Genomic DNA, 24734 nt, shown 5'->3' with positions numbered 1-24734 from the left:
ACCTACCTACCTACCTATCCATCCATCCATCCATCCATCCATCCATCTATCCATTCATTCTTCTATCTGTCTACCTACCTACTTATCTATCCATCCATCCACCCATCTATCTATTCATCCATTTATCTATCTATCTATCTATCTATCTATCTACATGTAGCCTCATTCTTTCTGAGTAGGGACTTCCCAGTCCTCAGAAAGGGGACAATAATGAAATCTTCCTCAGAAGGACTTCCAGGCTCACCTTTGTGACCAGGGAAAGCCTTCCTAATGAACAGGCCAATTGTTTGGATGAAATCAGGGTTTCTATAAGTTCTGTCCCCCCAGTAAGCAAATCGCCTTCCTGGGCCTGGGGTACCCTGCTAATTTGCCTGGCAAATCCCTTCTCCCCAGTAAGTCTCAACCAAGCTTGTATTGACCTTGTCACAGACTGATGAGGTCTAAGCCCCTAAGGCCTGTGCTTGTTTAGGCATCCTCTTTAAAAAAAAAAGTCTTTGTATCCCCAAATGCCTAGCACAAACCCCAGCTGTGCCACTTACAAAGTGTGTGACCTTGGGGAGGTCACTTTCTATCCTTGGGCCTCAGTTTCCTCATCTGTAAAATGAGGGGGAAGGTCTAGAAGGCCTCTAAGGTCCTTTCAGGTAGAATGGAAACTTCTCCAGGATAGGAACTGTATCTCTTTTTTCTGTTTGTATCACCAGTGCCTGGCAATGAGTGAATGAATGTATAGATACATAGATGGATAGATAGATATAGATAGATGAATGGATAGATGGATGGATAGGTAGGTAGATAGATATTTCTTATAAGGTCCCTTCCAGCTCTAGAAATCCTGGAAATATCCTGGAAATCTGGGATTAAAGCAGGTGCTTAACTTCCCTCCCCCTGGGCATTATGCTTTCATTTTGTTGTTCTGCAGTTAAAAAAATTTAGTCTTTTCATATACACAGTAAAGGGCAGCTAGGTGGTGCAGTGGATAGAGTGCTGGGCCTGGAGTCAGAGAGACCTCAGTTCAAGTCTAGCCTCAGACAGGTACTAGCTGGGTGATCTTGGGCAAGTCACTTCACCCTGTTTGCCTCAGTTTCCCCATCTGTAAAATGAACTGGAGAAAGAAATGGCAAACCAATCCAGTATCTTTGCAAGAAAACCCCAAATAGGTCACAAAGAATCGGACACAACTGAAACAATTGAATTAATATACCCAGTAGAACAGACAAAGATGATTGCCAATCTGGATTGCATGCAGGTTGTTTCCTTAAAGGCATCCAGTACATTCATCCCATTCCCTTCAAGGCTCCCCTGCTTGTCTCTGCTTCCTTCCTATCTGTGCTGTGCATTGAAATGATTCAGTAATCCCAATTTCTTTCCCCTTTGTAATGTCATTGCATGTCCTCCCTTCTCCTCTCCATTATAAAAAGACAAACAAAACCCTGGTGAAAATATTTATGTAAAACTGGTCCATACATGGGCCATGATGTCCTCTCCTGCATCCTGAGTCCACCTATCCCCACCCTCTCAGGACGTGGGCTTCATCACTGGGGCCTCTGCAGTTCTATTTGGTCTTGGAATCAATCAGAATTCTTAAGTCTTTTGGAATTGTCTTTCTTTATGGTACTGTTATTACCTGGTCCCTCCCCTATTCATAGTGCCCCCCCCCACCCCATTCTGAGACGTTTTCACTCTGTCTTGTTTGTACAGGTTGTTTGCATGGTCTCTCCTCCGTGCGACTGGGAGCTCCAGGGCTTGGGTTTTTGCCTTACTTTGTATCCCCAGAACTTAGCACAGTGCCTGATAGTAGGTGATAATACTTGTTAGATAGATAGATAGATAGATAGATAGATAGATAGATAGATAGATAGATAGATAGATAGATAGATAGATAGATAGATGGATGGATGGATAGGTAGGAAGGTAGATAGATAAATGAGTGAATGAGTGAATGAGTGAATGGATAGATGAATAGATAGATGGATAGATAGACAGGTAGGCAGGTAGATAAATGAATAAATGAGTGAGTTAATGGATAGACAGGTAGATAAATAGATCAACAGATTTATAGATAGATAAATGAATAGATAGATAGATAGGTAGGAAGGTAGATAAATGAATGAATGAATGGATAGAGAGATAGATGAATAGATAGATGGGTAGATTGATAGGTAGGCAGGTAAATAGATAAATGAATAAATGAGTGAATTAATGGATAGATAGATGAATAGATAGACAGACAGACTGACAGGTGCTTAATAAGCTTATCGAATTGACAACATAGCAGCTGCTAGAGAATGCTGGGCTTAGAGAGGAGGAAGACCTGGGTTCAAATCCCCCTCTCAGACACTTACTGGCTAGGTAACCTTGGGAAAATCACTCAATTTTTCTCAGCCTCAGTTTCCTCATCTGTAAAATGGGGAGAATAACAACGTGCAGTCTAAAGCATTGTTGTGAAGATCAAATGAGATAGTGTCTATCAGACACATTATGCAAGTCTTACAGCACTATAAATGTTTATTATTATTCTTAGTTTTATTAGGCATCATAGTACAATGAATGGGGAGCTAGCCTTGGAGTCAGGAAGACCTGGGTTCAGGTCCTACTTCAGACCCTACTGAGGTGCCCTAGGGCAAGGCACCTAGCTCCCCTGATGTTCCCAGAAACTCTCTACTCCCAGGAGTTGACAGATGAATTCTTGGAGGGAGTTTCTCTGCTGGGGAATTCTCTGCACAAATGAATTCACACACATATAAACACAAGGTTTTATTTAGTGTATTTCAGTATGTTAGGGATTTTCCCTCCTAGCAAAGGAGAACAATAGCATCAGAAAAGCTGAGGGAGGGAAGGAACACAGGCTCTGCCTTGGAGGCTTGGGGTCTTCCTGGGCCTCAGGATCTTCTCTCCATGATTGAGATGACTTCTCTCCCCAGTCTGTGCGCCAGGGATAGGCAGGGCTTTCTCTGCCTATCCCTGGGGCCTGTCCACATCCATTTCTCAGGCTTTTGACTTGCTCTCTTCAGGTGGCCAAACTGGAGTGGGTTTCATTAAGATTAGACCTGGAAGGGATATCAGAGACCATGGAGTCCAGTTCCCTGGGAGGCCCAGAGATGTTCATCGACTTGCCCAATGTCACACAGATAGTAAGCCTAGGTTTCTCTGAGTATCCAGGCCGGCGACTCGCTCCTCCCCCTCTGCCCCTCCTTTGGCCTGACTCGGGCCCTGTAGGGGCTGGTTGCAGTTGCTTTAATCGGACATGCTAAGCCAAGTGCCAGAGTTTGGCTCCAAAACAGGAGCCCAGCAGCCTGGCCTGGCAGCCAGAGGCCTCATTGTGGAGTGCCCAAGGCTATGTACAAACAACAAACTTAGGTTTTCAGGCTCAAACACAAACCTTACCCTGCTCAGGCAAGAAGGAGACCCGGGGAGCAGGCCTGGAGACCTGTCCAATGACACTGGGTTGTTTTGTTTGAAATGGAGCAAATGGACTTTTTTTCTCTCTCTCCATGTGGGATGTGGCCTAAAAGGCAGCCAGTGAGCAGAGCCTTTCCCGATGGCCAATGTGTATTTTTATTTCCATCCAGTGAGTATTTATACTCTCTCTGGCTGGTCCAGGCGTAAGGCGAATGAATCACAGGGTGATGTGGGTGGGGCCTAGTCCCCCACCATGGCCTTGCAGTCACTTCCACGGTCTGCTCTGGTTTTCCCAAGCCCTAGCTGGCCTTGGAGGTCCCTTCTTACTCTGGCTTTGGGGGGATTCTGCCCTTTTCCTTCCTCTCCATTATGTCCCCGGACGCTGCCAAGGAGGTGTAGATGGCTCAGGTGACCGTCTGGGTCCTTGGGGTTCTTCAGCCCAGGCAGAGGGGCTTGGGGGGGTGGGATGCCTGCCTCCTGGCTCTGGGCCATGTGGGTAGGCACATAGCCTTTGTGGGGGCTGGGTCCATGGCCTAGAATACAGGAACCTGGTTTTTGGTTTTTATCTTCTGGATGTAGCCAGCCTGGAAGCTTCTGGAGAGCAGAATGCAGACCTAGGGGTAAAGGTGCACGCCTCTGTGGCCAACTCAGGAGCCGCCTGGCCTTCTGGGTAGGAGGCTGCCTCCATTCTGTCATCCCTCAGGTGTGAGGAGGTGGGGCCCCCCTTCTTCATCGCTCTTGCCTTCTTCAGCAAGAGTCCACAGACAGCCCAGATTCCCGTGGGATCCCTTGGGTGTAACACTCGATCACTCTGGGCCTCAGTTTCCTTCTCTGTTAAGTGAGGGGGCAGGACTGAGTAACCCCTAAAAGTGTGTTTTAGCTGTAGGTCCTTCCAGTAAGCCTGGTGTATGGATGGAGGATCACAGACTCAGCCAGAAGGCGGGGACTTAGGCATCACCTAGGCCAAGCTCCGCCTTTTACAGGCGAAGAAACCGAGACCCAGGAAGGCCTCAAGGTCACCCAAGTAGTAATGAATAAGGTAGAGGTTCAAACTCAGGTCTGTTAACGCCAAGGTCCGTGATCCTCTCTGCCTGTCCAGCCTGCGCCTGGTCTCATTCTTGGCTGAAAGGCTTGGGATGAAACAACCTTCTCAGATTAGCTCTGGGAACTTGACCTGGCTTATTATTGTTATCATCATTAATAATAATAATTATAGCTAATAATATTATATAATAATAATTTTTGTGTTATAATTATCATACAGCAATAATAATGTGTTATTGTTATTATATTGTTGCAATAATACAATATAATAATGTAATAATAGTAATATAATTTAAATTGGGATAGGTAGGTAGGTGGCAAAGTGAATACAGCGCTGGGCCTGGACTCATGAAGACCTGAATTCAAATCCTGCCTCAGACATTCACTAGCTGTGTGACCCCGGGCAAGTCACTTCACTTCGCCTCAGTTTCCTCATCTGTCAACTGAGCTGGAGAACGAAATGACAAACCACTCCTGTATCTCTGCCAAGATACGGAAAGCTGGACACGACTGAAACACCTGAACAACAAGCATTTAATTCGTTCTTTAAGGCTTACAAAGCCCTTTCCAAATATTTTCTCATTTGATCCTTCTAAAAACCCTGCCAAGTAGGTATGATTATTATCCCCATTTTACAGATGAGGAGACTGAGGCAGGCCGAGGTGAAGTGACTTGCCCAGGGTCATAGACACCTGTTTGGTGTCTGAGGCAGGATTTGAATTCAGGTCTTCCTGACTCCAGATCCCTAACTATCTTATCCGCTGAGTCAGCTAGCTTGTAGTTCACCCTCTCTGATTTAGGGGTAGTGACAGTGTTTCCTCTTGGCTTTTCACAGAGACAGGAGTGGGGCAGCAGCAGAAGTGGTCAGTCTGGTGTCAGAGGTCATTTCAGTCCTGACTCTTCTTGACCCCATTTGGGGTTTTCTTGGCAAAGAAATGGTTCGCCATTTCCTTCTCCAGCCCATTTGACAGATGAGGAAACGGAGGCAAACAAGATTAAAGGACATGCCCAGGGTCACACAGCTAGGAAGTGTCTGAGGCTAGATTTGAACTCAGGTCTCTGACTCCAGGGCCAGCGCTCTATCCACCGTACCACCTAGCTGCCCCTTAGAATCACGGGACCTGGGTTCAGATCCCAGGGCTGCAGCTTTTACCAACTGTGGGACACTGGAAAATCACTTAAGCCCCCTGGGCCCCCGTTACTGCCCTGCCACGGCTCCCTGCCAGCTTGTGCCCCGTTTTCTCTATTCTTTGTGCCCTGCTGCTTGGCAGGGCTGGAAGGAACCTCCAATACCGAGGACGCAACTTTCCTTTGGCCTGCGATGAAAAACAAAACTTCCAGTGGAGGGTAAACCTCTTGAAGGCAGGGACCGTTCTCATGTTTTGTCTTTGTACCCTCATTGACTGCCTCGCCCACGGCATCACAGATTTAGAACTGAAATTTTACAGCTGAGGAAACTGAGGTCCAGAGGATGACTTGGTAATTAAATGACAAAGATGGGATCAGAGCCATTTCTAAGTACAGAAACACAGTCCTTAATCTTGGCTGAATGGAATGAAATCAACCTTCAGTTTCCTCATCTGTAAAATGGGAGGGGGGGGTTGGACTACATCAGAGGCTCTTAATGTGGGACCTTGTTTTTTATTTTCTTATTTATTTAAGGGTGGGGGAGGCAATTGGGGTTAAGTGACCTGTAAGTGTCTGAAGTTAGATATGAACTCAGGTTTTTTCACTCCTGGGCCAGTGCTTTATCCATTGTGCCACCTAGCTGCCCCTAGGAACTTTTTGTTTAAAATTTTTTGATAACTGTATTTCTATATAATTCATTTTCTTTGTAATCCTGTAGATTTTATTTTATGCATTTAAAATCATGATTCTGAGTGAGGGTCCATGGGCTTCACTGGATGGCTCAAGCGGTCCAGGACACAGAAAAGGTTAAGAACCTTTGGACCCTTGGACTCTCCACTCCAGCTGTGTGATCTTAGGTGAGTCACAAAACCTCTCTGGGCCTCCGTCTCTTAATCTGGAGCATGAGGAGGCTGGATGCTCAGAACTCTTAGGTCCCTTCCAATTCTAAATCCCAAATAGCTAGACCTTTGGGGTTGGCTTTCGCCTGGATCTCTGAGGCTGCCCGGCCAAACCTCCCCTCGCCCGCACCCCCCTGGTACATGCTTCCCTAAGCCTGTGGATTTGATAGAAATGTGGCCTGGGCTGTCTAAAGTGCCTGGTTCCACTGTGGCTGGAAAGTTAAATTTTTGGTGCCAAACTGCACTCCCTTGGCCGTGACAGCTGTTTTCCTTGCCTGACTCTGAGCTGGCAGGAGCCCCATGGGGTGGGCAGGGCCATTTTGATGTTAAAATAACTGTGGAACTTAGAGCCGGGGGCCTGAGTCTCCCCAGTATCCTCCATAAGGTCTCAGCTATTACCTGTCCTGCCAGAAGGGGAGGCTGGGAGAGCTCTGCATCCTCCCCATCCTTTCCTTAGCTCGAATGGTTTTTCAGGCACTTGGTGACTTCCGCAGATGTGTGCCCACCCCAGACCTTTCTCGGGTTTTCTTCTATCCATTAGCTTAGGGATCTCCTGAGATGACAGATAATGTGCAGGCAGGGCTTTGCAAAAATTTTAAGTGCTATATACACTAGCTGGTAGTAATTTAATGCATAACCTATTTAATAATTTGTTGTCAAATTTATAACAATAATTTTATTATTATATAATATTTCATTGTTCAGTTGTTTCAGTCGTGTCCTACTCTTTGTGGCCCCATTTGGAGTTTTCTTGGCAAAGATACTGGAGTGGTTTGCTATTTCCTTCTCCAGCTCATTTTATAGATGAGGAAACTGAGATAAGCAGACTGTCCCAGGTCACACAGCTAGTAAGTGTCCTGACTCCGGGTCCAGCACTCTACCGCACCACCTAGCTGTCCTAATTATAAATATATTTTACATACATAATAAACAATACCAACAATTTAATAATTTGATGCATAATTTATTGTTAAATTTATTTAACAATCCTTTCATTGTTACAATATAATAAACACATGTATAATATAAATATATAATATAATGTTATAAATAATAATTTAATAAATTATGTAACACAATAATTAATGCAAACCTAGCATTTATATAATGCTTTAAGGTTTGCAAAGCACTTTGCATGTTACCTCATTTTTGTCTCCCCTGATAGACTGTAAGCTCCCTGAGGACAGGCACTGTTTCATTTGTGTCTTTGTGGCAAGCACAGTGATAGCAAAGGGTAAGATTAGGACACAGATACATCTGTGATTTTACTGATATGGGAAACTTCCAAGTGAGGAAACTCCCTCCACCTTCTCTGCAACAGAGTCTTAGTTGCTTAGAGCACTGAGAGCTTAACATTAGAACATTAGAAGGAATGGAATTTCAGAATATCTCCAACAACCAAGCTGCATCAACTGTCATCGGACAATTTTTTTAAAAACATAAACCAAAAAGAAAAAAAAAAGATTGCAGGCTGAAAATTTTTACTTCAAAGAATCATGGTATTTTTGTGTCCATTGAGGTACCTGGTTCTTCCTTTTTTTTTTTTTTGGCTAGGCAATGGGGTTAAGTGACTTGCCCAGGGTCACACAGCTAATAAGTGTCAAGTGCCTGAGGCTGGATTTGAACTCAGGTCCTTCTGACTCCAGGGCCAGTGCTCTATCCACTGTGCCACCTAGCTGCCCCTTTGGTTCTTCTATTCTTAAAGGACTTGAGGGAGAGGGGGTGGCATAACCGATTTGTATCAGTGGTAGGGCTTGAACTCGGGTCTGGCTGTTGTCATTGTTGTTAAGTCATTTCAGTTGTGTCTGACTCTTTGTGATCCCATTTGGGGTTTCCTTGGCAAAGATACTGGAGTGATTTGCCATTTCCTTCTCCATATGAGGAAACTGAAGCAAACAGGGTTAAGAGACTTGCCCAGGGTCACACAGCTAGGAAGTATTTGAGGCTGGATTTGAACTCAGGAAGATGAGTCTTCCTAACTCCAGGCCCATCACTCTATCCACTGTGCCACCTAGTGGCCGCATGTGGCATATAATAGGTGCTTAAGAAATGTTTGTTGATTGGTGTTCGGTCTGTAGAAAGGAACACTTAGCTGGATGGGATAACTGCCTTCAAGTATCTGAAGGTGTGAGAGGTGGATTGAGGATTAGTTTTATTCTGTTTGGCCCCAGACGGCAGAACAAGCCAGAACAGGTGGAATTTTCAATGAGATAAATTTAGGCTGGAGGAGGGGATGAGAACTGTCCAAGGTGGCAAGAATGGGTAGCCTCCCGAGGAGGGGGGCTCCTCTCAGTGGAGATTTTTGAGCAAAGCTGGATGGTGGCTGGTTGGGTTTGGTGTAAAACTGATTCTCATCTAGGTAAGGGTTGGATCAGGTGCCCTCTGGGTGCTTCCTAGATCTGCACGTCTGGGGTTCAGTGATAACCTGCCACCAGCACACCATCCCCTTTCAATGCCCATCCATTCAACACACCTGATGCTCTAGGGGGAAAGGGAAGGACAGAGGGTAAGACAGCGCTCTCTTGCAGGTTGTTTCTAAGACTTGACTGCCATTCATTTATCTGGCTGCTCCTTGAGGGAGCAAAGGACATAACTAAAGATATTCAGGTGCTTTGGCCAAGTAGGTTGGCATGAAGGATTACAAGATGTTAGGGCTGGAAAGGACTTTAGTCCAAACACCCCATTTTTCAGATGGTGAAACTGAAACCCAGAGATAAGTGACTTGCCCAAGGTCATACAGCTGTGTGTAAAACCAAGAAAGTGGTCTGAATGAGTCCTCTAGTCAATTCAACAAACAGGTGTCAGATGCAGTACCGGGCAGCAGAATTACAGACAGGAATGAAACAGCCCCTGCCCTCAAGAAGCTTGCTTTCTACTGAGGCCCACAATCAACTGAATAAACACAAAGTAACTTCAAGAGAGATAATAATTGGGAGGAGGGGGAAAGGAGGGGTCGCAGTAGACAGAAGTGAAGCAGGAGAGCCTTCCAGACATGGGGGACAGCCCATGCAAAGGGCTGTTAGGCAGGAGATGGAATGTCCTGTACAGTGAACAGCTATGCGGCCAGATTGACCAGCCCACGGAGTATAGGAAGGGGAATATTGTGCCATAAAGACTGGACAGGTTGGTGGGAGCCAGACTCTGGAGCGCTTTAAATGCCAGGCTGAGGATTTTGTCATTGATATCAGGGGCAGTGGGGAGCTACTGAAGATTCACACACAGAGGCACCTCCGGGGAGCTGAAGCTGTGGTCATTTGGGGAGACTGTGATGGCACCTGGAGAAGGTCCTCTGGACTTTTGGAGGGACAGAAGCCAATTCCCAGCCTGATGACGATTCCCTTGCCCTTCTTGAGTTACAGAAAGAGAGAACTTGGCCCATTTCCTCCTTCATTTTATTCCATTACCTGAAGGCAGGGAGCATCTGGGTTTCATCCATCCCTGGGTGTGAGTGTCTGTAGGGGAAAGGGGAAGCCCAGAGAGGGTCTTTAGAAAGAACAGGGGAACAGGGAGGCTGTTTATTACAATGGCTCAGCGAGCTGTCTTCTCAAAGAGCCTCCAGCCTTATTTATAGGGAGAAAATGGATCCCAGATTGAGCAGGAAGGAACCCGAGATGTCGTTTTGCAGATGAGGAAACAGGTCCACAGAGTTTGACCTGGAAAGGGTCTCAGACACCAGTCCCCCCCAGGGCCTCCCTGAGAGGCTCACCTACTGTCTCACAGGCATTAAGTGGCAGAGACAAGATTCTAACCCACATCCTCTGACTCCAATGCAGTTTCTTTGGAACCACACTGCCTCAAAAGTGTTAGAGATCAGTGTTTTCCAAAGCTATAGAAGCTTTGATTCATTTCTACCTAAGTTCTAACCACTCTGAGCCTCAGTTTCCTCATCTGTAAAATGAAGAGAATGCCTCTAGTGCCTCTATCACAGGGTAAGTGGTGAGGCTCAAAAGGCATGAAGTGTGTAAAATGTTATGTAAACGTGACTATTTACATATTGGACACTATTATTATTGTAGGGGTGGGAGGGTAAGGAAGGAGGTGCCCACAGCTTTGGGGAAGGAAAGGAAGAAAACAAGCAATTATTAAGTGCCTAGTATGTGCCAGGCACTGTGCTGAGGCTATAAAGAAAGGGGAATAAAAAAGCCCTGCCTCCAAGGAGCTCACAGTCTAGTGAGGGAGTCAACATGCAACAAACAGACAGAATAAACTGGAGATAATGAGCAGAGGGAAGATGCCGGCATTAAGGGGGCTTGGGAAAAGCTTCTTGTAGAAGGTGGGATTTTAGCTGGGACTATGCCCAAGAGCATACAGCTAGACCTGGAAAGGACTTTAGAGGTTGCCTACTTCATTTTACAGATGAGGAAACTGAGGCACAATGAAGCCAAGTGGCCTGCCCAAGGCTGGGGTCACACAGGTAAGAAGCACCATGATCAAACTGGAACCCAACTTGTCTGACCCCAAATCCAGCCTCCTTTCCATTCAAGCTACCCCTTCTGGCAGTGGTGAGATTTGAATCCATGCTTCAGGCACACTGCCCAGATCCATGGTTAATGGTGATCCCTGTTTATATAGTGTGGGGCCATCTTGGCATTTCCAGAATGATTCCAGCTTGGTTCCAGTGAATTATTTTCCAGATGTTTTTTTTTTTCCCTGTAATCTCTTTGCGAAGATTTTATCTTAAAATTTTGCATCAGTGCTCATTAGCAGGGTCGCTGCCAGGACAAGGGTGTCTGTCTGCTTCCAGGCTGGCCACCAGGGAGGGACCTTTTCAGTTACTGCAGCTCTAGAATGCCATACAGGCACAACAGGGCTGGGGGAGTGGAGTGATTTGTCCCCAATGATGAAAAAGTAGCCCCTTGGACTAGGAAAATGATTTTTATTCCAATCTGGAACTGGCGATTCGCCTCTTCTGGGACATAGGCATCACTTACATTTCCCTTAGGCTAATCTGTCATCATTAATGTCAGGGGGGGGCTCCCCAGAGAGTGCAAAAGGGAGAGAGATTTTCTTGAGATAATAATGAAGCTGGGGAAGAGAGAGATCTGCCTCAGGCATTCTCCTTCCTGCCCCTGAACTGGGAGCCCCCAGAGATGTAAGGAAGGTGGAAGGTGGAGCGTGGACCTGTGTATTGTAACAGTCCCTGGTGGGACTCCTGGCTATCTGTCTCTCCCCTCTCCAGTCCAAATGGGTCAATCAACAAACATTTATTCAATGATTACTATGTGCCCAGCCCTTTGCCCCCACGCAGCTGGCAGAAGAAAGTTCCTAAGGCACAAGTCAGACCATATATCCACCCCATCCCCCACACTCCCTGCCCCTCTTAAGAACCATTGGTGGGAGATATGAGAAGGAACCTCTCCTGGTTTCCCCATTCCCCACACTCCCTGCCCTGCTTAAGAACCACTGGTGGGGGATATAAGAAGGAACCTCTCCTGGCTTCTCAGCAGAGATGGGGGATGACGGGTGTGGAACACTGCATATGTCAGGCTTTTTCTGATGTATTGCTTAATTGGAATTTTTTTCCTCTTTTTTTATTCTTTGTCATAAGGGATCACTCTCTGAGAGGTGGATGGTATATTGGAAAATGCAGGTGATAGAAAAAAAACCCAAGAAATCAATAACCATTGGGAAAAAAAAAAGAACTTTCAGGGGCTCCCGATTACCCTTGATTGTCAAGGACAGGATACAATAGAAACTCTTCCATGTCTGTCAGTCCTGACATTTCTAGACTTACTTCCCATCCCTCCCCCTCCCACCCTCTATGTTGCAGCCAGCCACCTACGGACCTGGTGCCCCCCTAACTTGCAGACGCCTCCCCCACTGCCTCCCCAAGCCACTTCCTCTCCTCACCACCATCTTTTAGAGCCCCTCAACTCCAATTCTTCAAGGCTTAGCATGCGGCTTGGGTGCCCCCTTTTAATGAACAGAGCTGGCCAAATGGAGAGCGGGCTGTGTGGTGAGGTGACAGGCTCCCTTCCTTGGGGAACTCGGAGCAGAAGCCGCCATGTTCCAGTGGGAATTCCTTTTAGGTGGCCCCTCCCAGCTCTAAAGTCCCTAATTCCTACTGTCAGCCTTTCCTGATCTCCCTTGCTTAGCACATAGTAGGCCTGCCTGGCACATAGTATGTACTTAATAAATGCTTGCTGACTGACTTACTGATTCCCACCTCAAATTATCCTGTATATGTTTATCTAAGCACAGTGACCAGGACATAGTACACTTAATAAATGCTGTCTACCCTTATCCTATCACTCTAAGTAGAATGTAAGCTCCCTGAGGGCAGGCATCAGGTTTTGATCTTGGGTTTATAGCTATAGGGGCAGCTAGGTGGCGCATTGGATAGAACACCAGGCCTGGAGTCAGGGAGACCTGAGTTCAAATCCAGCCTCAGACACTGACTAGCTGTGTGACCCTAGGCGAGTCACTTCACCCTGCTTGCCTCAGCTTCCTCATCTGTAAAATGAGCTGCAAAAGGGAATGGCAAATCACTCCAGTATCTTTGCCAAGAAAACCCCAAATGGGGTCATGAAGAGTTGGACACAATTGAAGAATAGTGCCTGGCATACAGTAAGCACTTAATAAATGCTGTCTGACTGCACTCATCCTGTATCACTCTAGTAGAACGTCAGCTCCTTGACGGCAGGCACTGGCTTTGCTCGTCTTTGTAGCTGCAGTGTTTGGCACCTAGTAGGTGCTTAGAAATTTGTGTTGGATTGGGTTTGATCACCCATCCTCTCAAAAGGGCAAAGAAAAGGTTCTAGAAGAAGAGCTCTTGGTCAGGCAGGTCCTCCACCTGCCACAGGAGAGCATGTCAAGTTACAGCCTGAGAGACTTGTATCGATAGCTCCTCAAGGCAGGAAAGAGCCAAGAAAATGGAGTTGCAGGACCTGAGTTCTAATTATGACTCCGTCATTTAGTACCTATGTGACCTTGGGCAAGTTGTTGAACTTCTCTGGGCCTCGGTTTCCTCATCTGTAAAAAAGGGATTTAGACCAGTTGGCCTCTGGGGCTAGCACCATAATCCTCTACTAGAGAGTGAAATGAACAATTGTGAAATCAGCCTATCAATGACTGCGTGTAACTGGGAGAAAACACTACCCTCTGATTAAGCATCATGTCTACTCTTGAGCTCGGGAAACGCATGCCCCCCCTGCCTCAGGCCAGGAGGCTGGTTCGTCTTCCCTGGCAGTGGGAAATTCAGAGGATCCGAGGTCTAGACCACGGAGGAACCTGCAAGGCCACCTGGTGCAGCCATGCCCAGGCCAGGGCTCCTCTGCGTCAGGGACCCTTGAAAGCAGGCTTCTTGGCACGCAGCCTTAGGCTCCCTCGGAATGTAAGGTCCTAGGAGGGCTCTTCTGGAGCTGTCCAGCACTCAGCACAGCCTCTGGCCTCTGCTCCTTATAAAGATGTACAACTTTGTTTGTAGAGTGAGGAGGGGGACAGCCGGTGACATGGGCAATCATCTCTACTCTCTGAGCCTGTTCCCTCATCTGTAAAATCAGAGTCGGGTTCAATGACTTCTGCTTGCCTCTCAGGCTCCAGAGCCTGGCTCTCGTCCAATCAATCTCTCTGGGCTTTGGTTTCAGCATCTGTAACTGAGGGGTCAGACTCTCTGACCTCTGAGGTCCTGTCTCATCAATCCCATGCTCCTCTAGGGTGGGCATCCCCCCAGTGGGGGTGCTGGGGTTGGGGGTACTGTGTAACTAACTAAATGTGAGCGTGTCCCGTCTCCCTACAGGCTCCTCACCTCCTCCAGGACCCTTCTGTGCTGGAGATGAGACCCAGGCTGCACCCGGTGTTCTTTGGGGAAAGCATTGAAGTAAACCCCGAGCCCATGCAGGAAATTCGGTACGTGTGGCAGCGGCTTTCTCCTTTGGCCCGTGGAGGAGGTAGTGAGGGCTTGTGAGGGGGAGGGGATATTCTTTTTTTAGAAAGAATGTATATGATAGAACTAATCAGTGAGCATCTATTAAATGCCAGCTGTGTGCCAACCACTAGGCTGGGTCCTGGGCATGCAAACAGACTCAAGGAACTGGCATTCTATCAGAGGAGACAACATGTACATATACGTTTAAGAAAATAAGTAATAGGTATTTGGGGAGGGGGACCCCAACACCCATGGGGAAGAAGGGTCAGGAAAGGAGCATCATGTAGAAATTGGCACCTGAGTTGAGCTTTGAAGAGATTTCTGAGAAACAGAAGTCAGAAGGGAGCACCTTCTGTGCGAAGGTATGGAGGGAGGAAATGGGATGGCGTGTGAGAAGAATAGTAGACAAAGCCAGTGTGGCTCAACTTGGGATGGCATGAATGGAAGGGTAGGCTGGAGCCAGGTTGTAAAGGCCTTCAAACATCAGATGAACTTGTATTTGGTCCTAGGGGCAATAGGGAGCTGCTGAAAGTGATGGAGCAGTAGGCCATGATTTGGTCAGATCTGTGCTTCAGGAGAATGACAGCTTCATGGAGGATGAATAGGAGTTGGGAGGGACTCGAGGCAGAAAGGTCAATTAGGAAGCAATTGTCATAATCTGAGCCAAAAGTCATTTGGCCAGGCCGTGGAGTTAGGAAAAGGCAGGCTTGCGTTTTGTCTGAACTAGGATGGAAAGTAGAGAGAAGGGAGGAGATGCCAGAGATGTCACATATTGTGATATTGTGCTATGTATGAGGGAGACAGAAAGAAAGAAAGAAAGAGAGAGAGAAAGGAAGGAAGGAAGGAAGGAAGAAAGAAAGAAAGAAAGAAAGAAGGAAAGAGAAAGAAAGGAAGAAAGGAAAGAAAGAAAGGAAGGAAGAAAGAGAAAGGAAGGAAGAAAGAAAGGAAAGAAAGAAAGCAAGCAAGCAAGCAAGAAAGAAAGAAAGAAAGAAAAGAAAGAATCCGTGGTTCCAGGAGTCTAACTAGCAAGGGGATGAGAAGATACAGAAGTAACTATAATATAAAAAAATGCAGAAGAGAGATGTAAGAATGTGCTGAGAGACTGAGGGATCAGACCAGGGTGGGAGGAGCAAAGGTTTCACAGCAGAATTGGCTTTGAAGGACAGGAAGAATATCAACAGGCAGAGATGCCAGGGAGAGGGAAGAAAGATAGAAAGAAAGAAAGAAAGAAAGAAAGAAAGAAAGAAAGAAAGAAAGAAAGAAAGAAAGAAAGAAAGAAAGAAAGAAAGAAAGAAAGAAAGAAAGAAAGAAGGAAAGAAGGAAAGAAAGAAGGAAAGAAGGAAAGAAAGAAGAAAGAGAAAGAAAGGGAAGAAAGGAAAGAAAGAGAAAGGAAGGAAGAAAGAGAAAGGAAGGAAGAAAGGAAAGAAAGGAAAGAAAGAAAGAAAGGAAAGAAAGAAAGCAAGCAAGAAAGAAAGAAAGAAAAGAAAGAATCCATGGTTCCAGGAGTCTAACTAGCAAGGGGATGAGAAGATGAAGGATCCTTGATTGGGACTGATGAGACAGGACCTCAGAGGTCAGAGAGTCTGACCCCTCAGTTACAGATGCTGAAACCGAAGCCCAGAGAGATTGATGGGATGAGAGCCAGGCTCTGGAGCCTGAGAGGCAAGCAGAAGTCATCCATCCTCTTTCCAGGCATGGGTGCCATATGCAAAAAGGCAGAACAGGAGAAGGCAGTGGGGTCTTCTGTTTGGCTAGACCTAGGGTATGAAGTGGCATATTGTGAAATCTTGCTAAAAGGGTAGGTTGGACCAAGGTCGTAGAAGGCATTGAATGCCAAGTTAAAAAGTTGGCATTTTTTTCAGTGGGCAATGGGGAGCCATGGATGGTCTCTGGGTGAAGTCAGAACTATGCCTTAGGAAAGTGACTCATTCATTGTAAGAAGGATGTATTTGGGAAGTGAGAGACTGCAGAAAGGGAATCTAGAAGGGAGAAATGGCGGCCTGAACCAGGGTGCTGGTACTGGGTGTCAAAAGAAGGGGACAGACTCCAGAAGTTCCAGAGGTATAATCCTAGAACTGTAGATTGAGACTGGGTAATCTCTTCATTCCACAGAAGAAGGAAAAAACCAACCAGTGGCCTCAGAACAAAGATGTCGTAGATGTTGTTTGCCAATGGTTCCACAGGTGGTGGCAATGCCAGGATCCAAACCCAGCTCCTCTGGCCCCAAACCAGCACTCATTCCATGGCATCTCTTTGATACTAATGTGCCAATTCAAGTCCTGATTCTTTGTGAATTCAGAGTTAGATATGGAGTAATTAATTAAACTATGTGTATTAGGAAAGAGCACCTACTGAGTCACCATTTTGACCCAAGGTCACTGGTAAATAGAAGGATGTATAGGAACATTTTGTGTACCTCTTTGTGTCTAATGGTAGCCATCTCCAGGGTGGTGGGGGGTGGAAAAAAAGGGGAAAAAGAGAAATTTACATGTAAAGTTGGTATATTTGGAGGGAACGGCGAGTTGTACATGGTAGATTGGCAATTTCATGTGCAATCGTCTTTTTTATTGTACTGTGTTATGGAAATGTTTGTTTTGTTCCATGAATTTAAAATAAAATAAATTAAAAAATAAAGAAAACAGAGGGGAGGAAGAAGAGGACAGGGCCTGCTCTAGGTGAACTTGTTAAGTAAGGCAGACGTAGGCCAGCTCCTCTTTCCTCTTAGTATTTCTCACTGACCTTCTCTAAACACCTTTCCTCCCAATACAGACTATTATTCCTTCAGATGTTAGACATGAACTAATATTCTCTTCCTTTCAAATGTATTACACAATAATAAATGAAGAAGTTATTGAAAAAAAAAAGAACCTTAACATGGGCTAACATCTTAGTAATAACAATGCCCGACCTGCCCAGAGTGCTATTCCAATGCTGCTTATTTGGAGTAATAACTGGTATTAACAGAGTCCATTGTAATGTCTGATGCTGCAGAAGGTCTGGCAGAAAGAAGGCTTAGACTAGTATCTTATACTATATACCACAAAAAGTTCCAGATGGGTACATCACCTATATTTCAAGTTACATCATGAAAAAAGAGAGGATAATAATAAAAGGTAGTTATCTTTCATGACTATGGCTAGGGGGAAGATTCTTAATTAAGGGATAGGGTGAAACCAGGTAAGGAAGGATTCTTGAAAAGATTTACAGGGAGAGAAAGAGAGAGGGAGGGACCCGAATGAAAGTCCATGAGGCAGGCTGAAATAGGGGGACTGTGTTTACCTAGGTGGGAGCTAGGCTGGCTTTGGGCAGCAGCATTGAGTAAAAGTGCGAGTAGGTGCAGTGAGTGGGGAGGATTTTTGACCCATTGTTTAAATGTCTGAGGGTCATAAGTGTAATGAGTGGCAGAACCAGGCCTTAACTGTAGATCCTTGGCGTTGCTCTGGACCTGGGAGACCACGTAGTCTAACCCACACCTGAACAAAAATCCCTTCTACAGTGTCCCAAATCCAATGCAGCACAACATACACTTTGTACAATGTCAAGTACACAGTAAGTGCTTAATAAATGTTACTTGGACTCTGAAAATACATAAAAATCAAAATGCTGAAGTCCTTTCCTTTGAATGGATGGCATGATGTAATAAATGTATTAAATGATAGAAGGCTTTGGTTCAAATCTTATCTGCAACTTAACGAGCTCCATGGCCATGGGCGCCTCAGTTTCCTTGCCTGCTTTTAACCCTAGTCTCTGAACTTAGGGCTCTCTCCACTGGGCTAGGATGCTGTTCCTTGCTGATCTCAGGTGTTTTTTCTTTTCTTTTTTGGCTGCCCCTCCCTCCCGTTCTGCCCTTTCCAGCTGCAACTCCGAGATCAAATATGATTCTGAGAAACACTACCGAGATGACATCTTCTATGTCCCCGTCCCCACCGTCACCTCCTACAGTGAGACCATCATCGCCACCCCCAATTGCACATGGCGGAACTACAAAACCAAGCTGACCTTCGAACCTCGCCAACGGGCCCTGCGTTTCCAGAGCACCACCATCATCTTCCCCAAGCACCCCAAAAACACTTACCGCACCACCCTCCACTACAGCCTGGGCTGCCCCAAGCGGTGGTTTGCATCCAGCGTCCAGCTGGAACTGTGTGATGACCTCCCCTACCCCGAGGAGCTCTAACCTGGCTCCTGCTCAGAACCATGGGGGGTGGGGGTGGGGAAGGGATGGAGACAAGGGAGCTGGAGATAAACTTGGCCAGGAACCCGGTAGGGGACAGAATGAGGAAGGCTGGCTGGGTGCATGCGGCTGGGGGGTGGTCTTGGAAGGGGACTGTTCTTTGAGGCTAATGGTAAATGACAACCAGGACCTGGTACAGAGAAGCCACCACCTGCCCCCCAGCATGGTATGTTGGTTGTACTGATCTCGTTTTACTTGTGGAAGATTAAATAAATGTATCTATTTTATTAGCATTTTAAATGGAGTCCAGGCACTTGGTTTGGCAGACATGGGTATGGGAGATGTTCTTTTAGGGGGGATGAGAGATGGGATCTGACAGTATCTTTCTCAGGAGAGACAGGGTGAGGCACTGGTCTTCTTCTCATTTGGGGGGCATGCGTTTCTGTCCCACCTGACACCTTCCCTAGTTTAGGCCACGTGTTTTTCCCCTCAGTACCCAAGAAGACATGGGGAAGAGTCAGTACAAATGCACCATCGATGCCATGTTTTCTGATATTATGAGCTAAATGGTGCAGGGTATATTTTCATTCAGTATGGAGGTTGATTTATGGGCCTAGTGACAGACTGCCTAGCAGTGGTCTGAGGACTATGGTACAACAGAAAAGATGGCTGTGGTGGGACCTGGATTCAAATCTTGGCTCTGCCACTCCCTATCTGTGTGACCTTGGCCAAGTCACTTTTGGGGGGGGCCTCAGTTCCTCATTTGTAAGATGATGAGGTTGGATTAAATGCCTTCCTTCTAGTTCTGAATTGTAACTTTCTAAACCAAAGTAGGATGTGTTCAGGAGACAGATGTAAATATTTGGGGGTTGTAAGCACAGAGATATAATTGAACCCATGGCAGCTTATGAGATTAACAAAGGGAGGAGGGTGCTGGGCGTAGCCCCGGGGGAAGCCTATGCCTACTGTGTGAGAGGTGCCTAATGCAAAAGTGACTGAGAAGGGGTGGTCAGAGAGGTAGGAGGAGAGCCAAGGGGGACTGAGGTCATGGAAACCAAGGGATGAGATGGATCTAGAAGGAGAGGCTGGGCAATAGCACCTCAAAGCTGCTCGGAGGTCAAGGAGGACAAAAGCTGGGAGAAGACCATTGGATGTAGTGCTTGGGACGCCACTGATGACCTTGGAAAGAGCAGGTTGGGCGTGAAGGAGGGGTAAAGGGGAGGGAGAGTCAGAAGCCAGGCTGCAAAGGGTTCGAAGAATCTGTGGAAGGTGAGAAAGTGGAGGTGGGTGGCTGGGAGAGGGAGAAGATCGCTTGAGGGGAGGACCCAGTCAGACAAAGGGTTAACACCTGGGAGCCCTGAGCATGTTTGTAGGCAGTGGGGAAGGAGCCAGTAGACAGGGAGACCCTGCAGATGAGAGGGATTAATGGGGGCAGGGCAGGGGGAGAATGCCGCCGCGGGCGGGGCGTCTGGTCAGGTCTGGACTCTGTGGGCTCGTGGGTCCTTTCCAGCTCAGGTTCTGAATCAAGGGAGAGACAATGTGAAAGGATTGTGTACAAACAAGAAAAAGACAGGAGAAAATGGAGATGATCTCAGAGGGAGGGCAGTGGAATTAAAAGGGGTGAGGGGAGGCTTCCTGCAGAAGGTGGGATTTTAGCTAGGACTGGAAGGAAGCCAAAAAGCCAGGAGGTGATGAGGAGAGAGAGTGTTCCTGGCATGCGGCACTGCCAGAGAAAAGGCTCGAGTCGGGAGGTGGAGTGTCCAGTGTGAGGAACTACAAGGAGGCCAATGTCACTGCCTCATAGTACGAGGGGGTAGGATGTAATAAGAGCGTGCAACTTCAGTTTTCTCAGCTAGGCATTCCAGGTTATCTGCTGAGAGGAGGGGGCTTCGAGTGACCCCACAGGGCAAAAATATAATTACTGTGAGAACTTAGATCAGAAAGGAATAGGCTCAGAGCTGGAAGGGACCCTAGAAGCTAACCTCAGTTTACAGATGAGGAAACTGAGGTGCAGAGAAGTGACTTGCCCAAGGTCACACAGCGAGTTAGTGAGGTGGAATATTGCTGACTCAAATCCAGCAACTCACTCACTGAGCCAGGCTGCCTTTCCAGAAATTAAGGATTGCTCTAGAGCCCCGAAGGCCCAGCTGAGGTTAGAGAACAGGGAGACCCATTGCAAGGGGAATAAATCACAGAAGCTGAGAATTGGAAGGGACCTCAGAGGCTGTCTGGGGGAGGTTCACTGTGGGGAGGGAAAGATTTGGGTCAGTTCTGGCTTACCCCAGCAGCCAGCTGAGACAGAGAGAGAGAGAGACAGAGACAGAGAGAATGAGAGAGACAGAGACAGAGAGAATGAGAGAGACAGAGACAGAGAGAGAGAGAACATGAGAATGATAGAGTATGAGAGTGAGAGAGACAGAGACAGAGAGAGAGAGTGAAGGAGAGGAGAGGAAAAGAAGGTGGGGGAAGGGGGCTGCTGGGACATGTTTGCGTGCCCTTGACAGTTTGAAAATTGTAGCCCGTCCCCTGCCCCTCCCCATGTGGTATCTGTTGTCCACCGAAGGCTGTGCGCTGATACTGGACACGCATGATTTGATCACAGAATAAACATCTATGTGATATGAAAAAGAGGAGATGAAATGTCCATTTGTCAAAAAGCTGGTGCTGGGGCAGTGAGGTATGCCCCACTCTTTGTCCGGCTCAGAGCCGGGAGGGAGCCCCGAGGCCGTCGAGCGGACCTGGAGCCCAGGCAGAATCCCTCCTCTGACTTCCTCTGACAGGGGCCAGGGCCCTGAGGGTTAGGAGGAAGGGAAGGTTCGGGGCCATGATCCTGCCTCTGTGCATGTGAAGGGATTAGCCCTGCTCTGGTCCTGCAGACATTTTTAAATTCAACACTTTCAAAACTGAACTCACTGTGTCAAACAACTGCCCTTTTACTCCCCAGTGAGGCTCATACCACCCTACGAGTCCCCAGGCTGGCTGGCTGGCTGGGTGTCATCCGTCACTGCTCCATCTCTCACCTTCCACAGCCAAGCAGTTAAGTTGGAGTGTCACCTGGCCAGCCAGGCTGCTCAGTGGTTAGAGCGCCGGGCCTGCAGTCAGGAAGATCGGAGCTCAAGGCCTGTATTAGACTGGCCTTACACTGGCTATGTCACCCTGGCCAAGTCACTTGACCTCTTCCTATCCTAGTTTTCTCATCTATAAAATGGGAGTGTTAATGGCACCTATTTCTCAAGGTTGTTGTGAGGATCAAATGAGATACTTATAAAGTACTTAGCATTTTGCCTGGAACACTGTGGATACTTAATAAACTCTTCCTCCTTCCCTCTCTCCTTCCCTCCTTTCATTCCTCCTTCCTTCCTTCCTTTCATTCCTCCCTCCCTCCCTTCATTCCTCCCTCCATCCCTCCCTCCCTCCCTCTCTTCCTTCCTTCATCCCCTCATGCCTGGACCAATCCAATAACCTGCCAATTTGGTCTCCTGACCTCAGTTCTCTCTTTACTCTCGACCCCACTCAGTCGTCATGATGATCTTAAGCACAGCCCTGACCAGGCAGCCAGGTGGCACTGTGGCTACAGCCCTGGACTTAGAGTCAGGAAGACCTGAGTTCAAACTTGACCTCAGCTACTTACTAGTTATGTCATGCTGGACAAGTCACTTAACCTCTGCCTCAGTTTCCTCGACTGTAAAATGGGGATCATAGTAGCACGTGCTTCCCCGGGGCGTTGTGAGGATTAAACAAGATATTTGCCAAAGGCTTTGCAAATCTTAAAAGCTATATAAATTCTAGTGATGATGATGATGATGGTGATGATGTCACCCCACCCCATAAACTCCAATGGCTCCCTTTGTCTCTTGCACTTCCTATCTGTGTGACCCTGGGCAAGTCACTTAACCCTATTTGCCTCAGTTTCCTCATCTGTAAAATGAGCTAGAGAAGGAAAGGTATCTGTGCCAACAAAACCCCAGATGGGGTCCCTATTACCTCCAGGTTCAAATACAAACTCCTTCCTAACCTACCCCCAAACCCACTTTTCTGGTCTTTTTATACCTCATACAGCCCCCCATGTTCTCTTCTGGCATCCAGTGACATTGGCCTGATTGTTCCTCACACCAGGCACTCTTCCTCCCTGCTCCAGGCATGTTCATGGCTGTCCTCTATGCCTTGAATGTTCTTCCTCCTTATCACTGCCTCCTGGCTTCCTTCAAGGCCCAGATGAAATCCTCCCTACTATGAGCAGCCTTTCCTGCATCCCCTTAATGCCCGTGCCTTCCCTCTGAGGACACCCACCAATGCATCCTGTCTCCATCTTGTTAGCAACATTGGTTGGCCCCTATTAGACTGGGAGCACACTGAGGGCAAAGGCTGTCTTTTGCTTTTCTTTGTCTCCCTAACACTTAGGATAGTGCTTGGCACACAGTAGGTGCTTAATAACTGTTGTTCTGCTTGGCCTCAGAGGGCAGACCTGGCAGTGATGGACAGAAGTTACACAGAGCAGATGTCCTGACTGTGTGCACCAAGAGTGGGGTGGGCATCTTTTTGGCAATGAGGGGGCTCCCCTTCACAAGAGATCTGAGCAGATGCTGGGTAATCAGAACCTCACAGGCTGTGAATCCGACCCAAACCTGAAGAATGCCTCTCTCCTCATCAAATCCAACCCATAGACTAAAGTATCACTACCCACACAAACCTGACCCTATTGTTTAGCCCTAGTCCTGACTGCTTCCTTTATTACTGGGATTTTGGCTCTTTGGACGCCCTCAAATTCTGCTGAATGAGGTCTGGCTGCTTTTATCACCAGACCCCCCTTAGCTGCCTGCTAAGCCAGATCAATCTGGTGCCAAGTTTTCCTTTTATGCCCCACTCCCCACCAAGAAGTCACAAGATTTTTTTCTCCTTGTGAGATCTCTATGGTGCAGTGGATAGAGTGCTGGGCTTGGAATCAGGAAGACTCATTTTCACGAGTTCAAATCCGAACTCAGACACTTGCTAGCTGTGTGACTCTGGGCAAGTCACTTAACCCTGTGTGCCTCAGTTTCCTCATCTGGAAAATAAGCCGGAGAAGGAAATGGCAAACCGCCTCAGTATCTTTGCCGACAAAACCCCAAATGGAGTCACAAAGAGTCAGACACAACTAAACAAGTGAGATTCTGAGAGAGAAAGAGAGAGAAAGAGAGAGAGAGAGAGAGAGAGAGAGAGAGAGAGAGAGAGAGAGAGAGGAGAGGAGAGGAGAGGAGAGGAGAGAGAGGAGAGGAGAGGGCTGGGCCAGAACACAGCAGAATCCCTGGAGGCTGAACAACCAGAGGGTAAGAGTAAGATTAGATGGAGGAAGGGTCTGTACATTAGGGTGATGACCCGATTGTTTTAGTTAACAGGCCTTAGCTGTCAAAAAAAGGCAATCCCTTGAGGATGGAGTCCCTCTGCTAGAAGCTGGGTTCCAGCTCAGGCTGCTCAGTGGCTGTCGGATGAGATATGACGCATGGCTTTGATTGGGCTTGTGGGTGTGTATGTGATGGTGCTTCATTGGGGTGCCTGAGAGTAAACATAGCTGAGACGCTCTGTGCCTTATGGCATCTGAGATTGGGGTTTCCAATAGAGCAATGACAGTTCCTTCTTGTTCCTGGCTGCCTGTGATGTATACGTGTGTGTATGGTCCCAGCTTTGGTGTTGCTCAATAGCTTTGCAGTTAATCTTCCACTGGCTTGTTAGACTTTATTCTGAACTCCACAGTCCTGCTCAACTGAGCAGCTCTCTCCAGCTCGTCACACACAACTTATCTCCCACCTCCAAGTCTTTGCAAGGCTGTCCCCCATGTCTAGAATGCACTCCTTTGGAGCTCCCCTCTGCTGCTCAGAATCCCTTGTCTCTGATCAGGACTGAGCTCAAGCCCTACCTACCACATCCTTTAGCTCTGGGCACTTTCTCTGGCCCCGAACCTGGAAGGCTCTCCCTCCTCATCTCTGCCTCCTGGCTTCCCTTGAATCTAAGCTAAGACCCCATCTTCTGCAGGAAATCTTTCCCAGCCCCTCTTCATTCCAGCACCTTCCCTCTCTTCATTATTACCTATTTATGCCCGTATAGAGCTTGTTTGTGCATGTTTGCTCGTTGTCTCCCGTTAAATTGTAAGCTCCTCGAGGGCAGCGACTGTCTTTTGCCCCTTTCTGTATCCCCAGTGCTTAGCACAGTGCCTGGCACATAGTAGGTACTTAGTAAATGTTTATTG

At 47.2% G+C, this 24734-nt stretch overlaps 1 protein-coding gene across 1 annotated transcript in view; it reads left to right on the top strand.

Annotated features, from left to right (window-relative positions):
- Positions 1-18766, top strand: part of LOC114036860 (refilin-A-like) — a 30297-nt gene extending 11531 nt beyond the window's left edge. The window contains exons 2-3 of the mRNA XM_027853586.1: positions 14209-14318; positions 18193-18766. Coding sequence (XP_027709387.1) covers positions 14209-14318; positions 18193-18514 — 432 coding nt within the window. The 3' untranslated portion in view covers positions 18515-18766. The remainder of the gene's footprint in view (positions 1-14208; positions 14319-18192) is intronic.
- Positions 18767-24734: the final 5968 nt, after the last annotated feature.

This window comes from Vombatus ursinus, unplaced genomic scaffold (genome assembly GCF_900497805.2).
Source record: "Vombatus ursinus unplaced genomic scaffold, bare-nosed wombat genome assembly UNPS02009994.1, whole genome shotgun sequence".
Taxonomy (NCBI): Eukaryota; Metazoa; Chordata; class Mammalia; order Diprotodontia; family Vombatidae; genus Vombatus; species Vombatus ursinus.
This window is presented reverse-complemented; position numbering and strand designations above follow the sequence as displayed.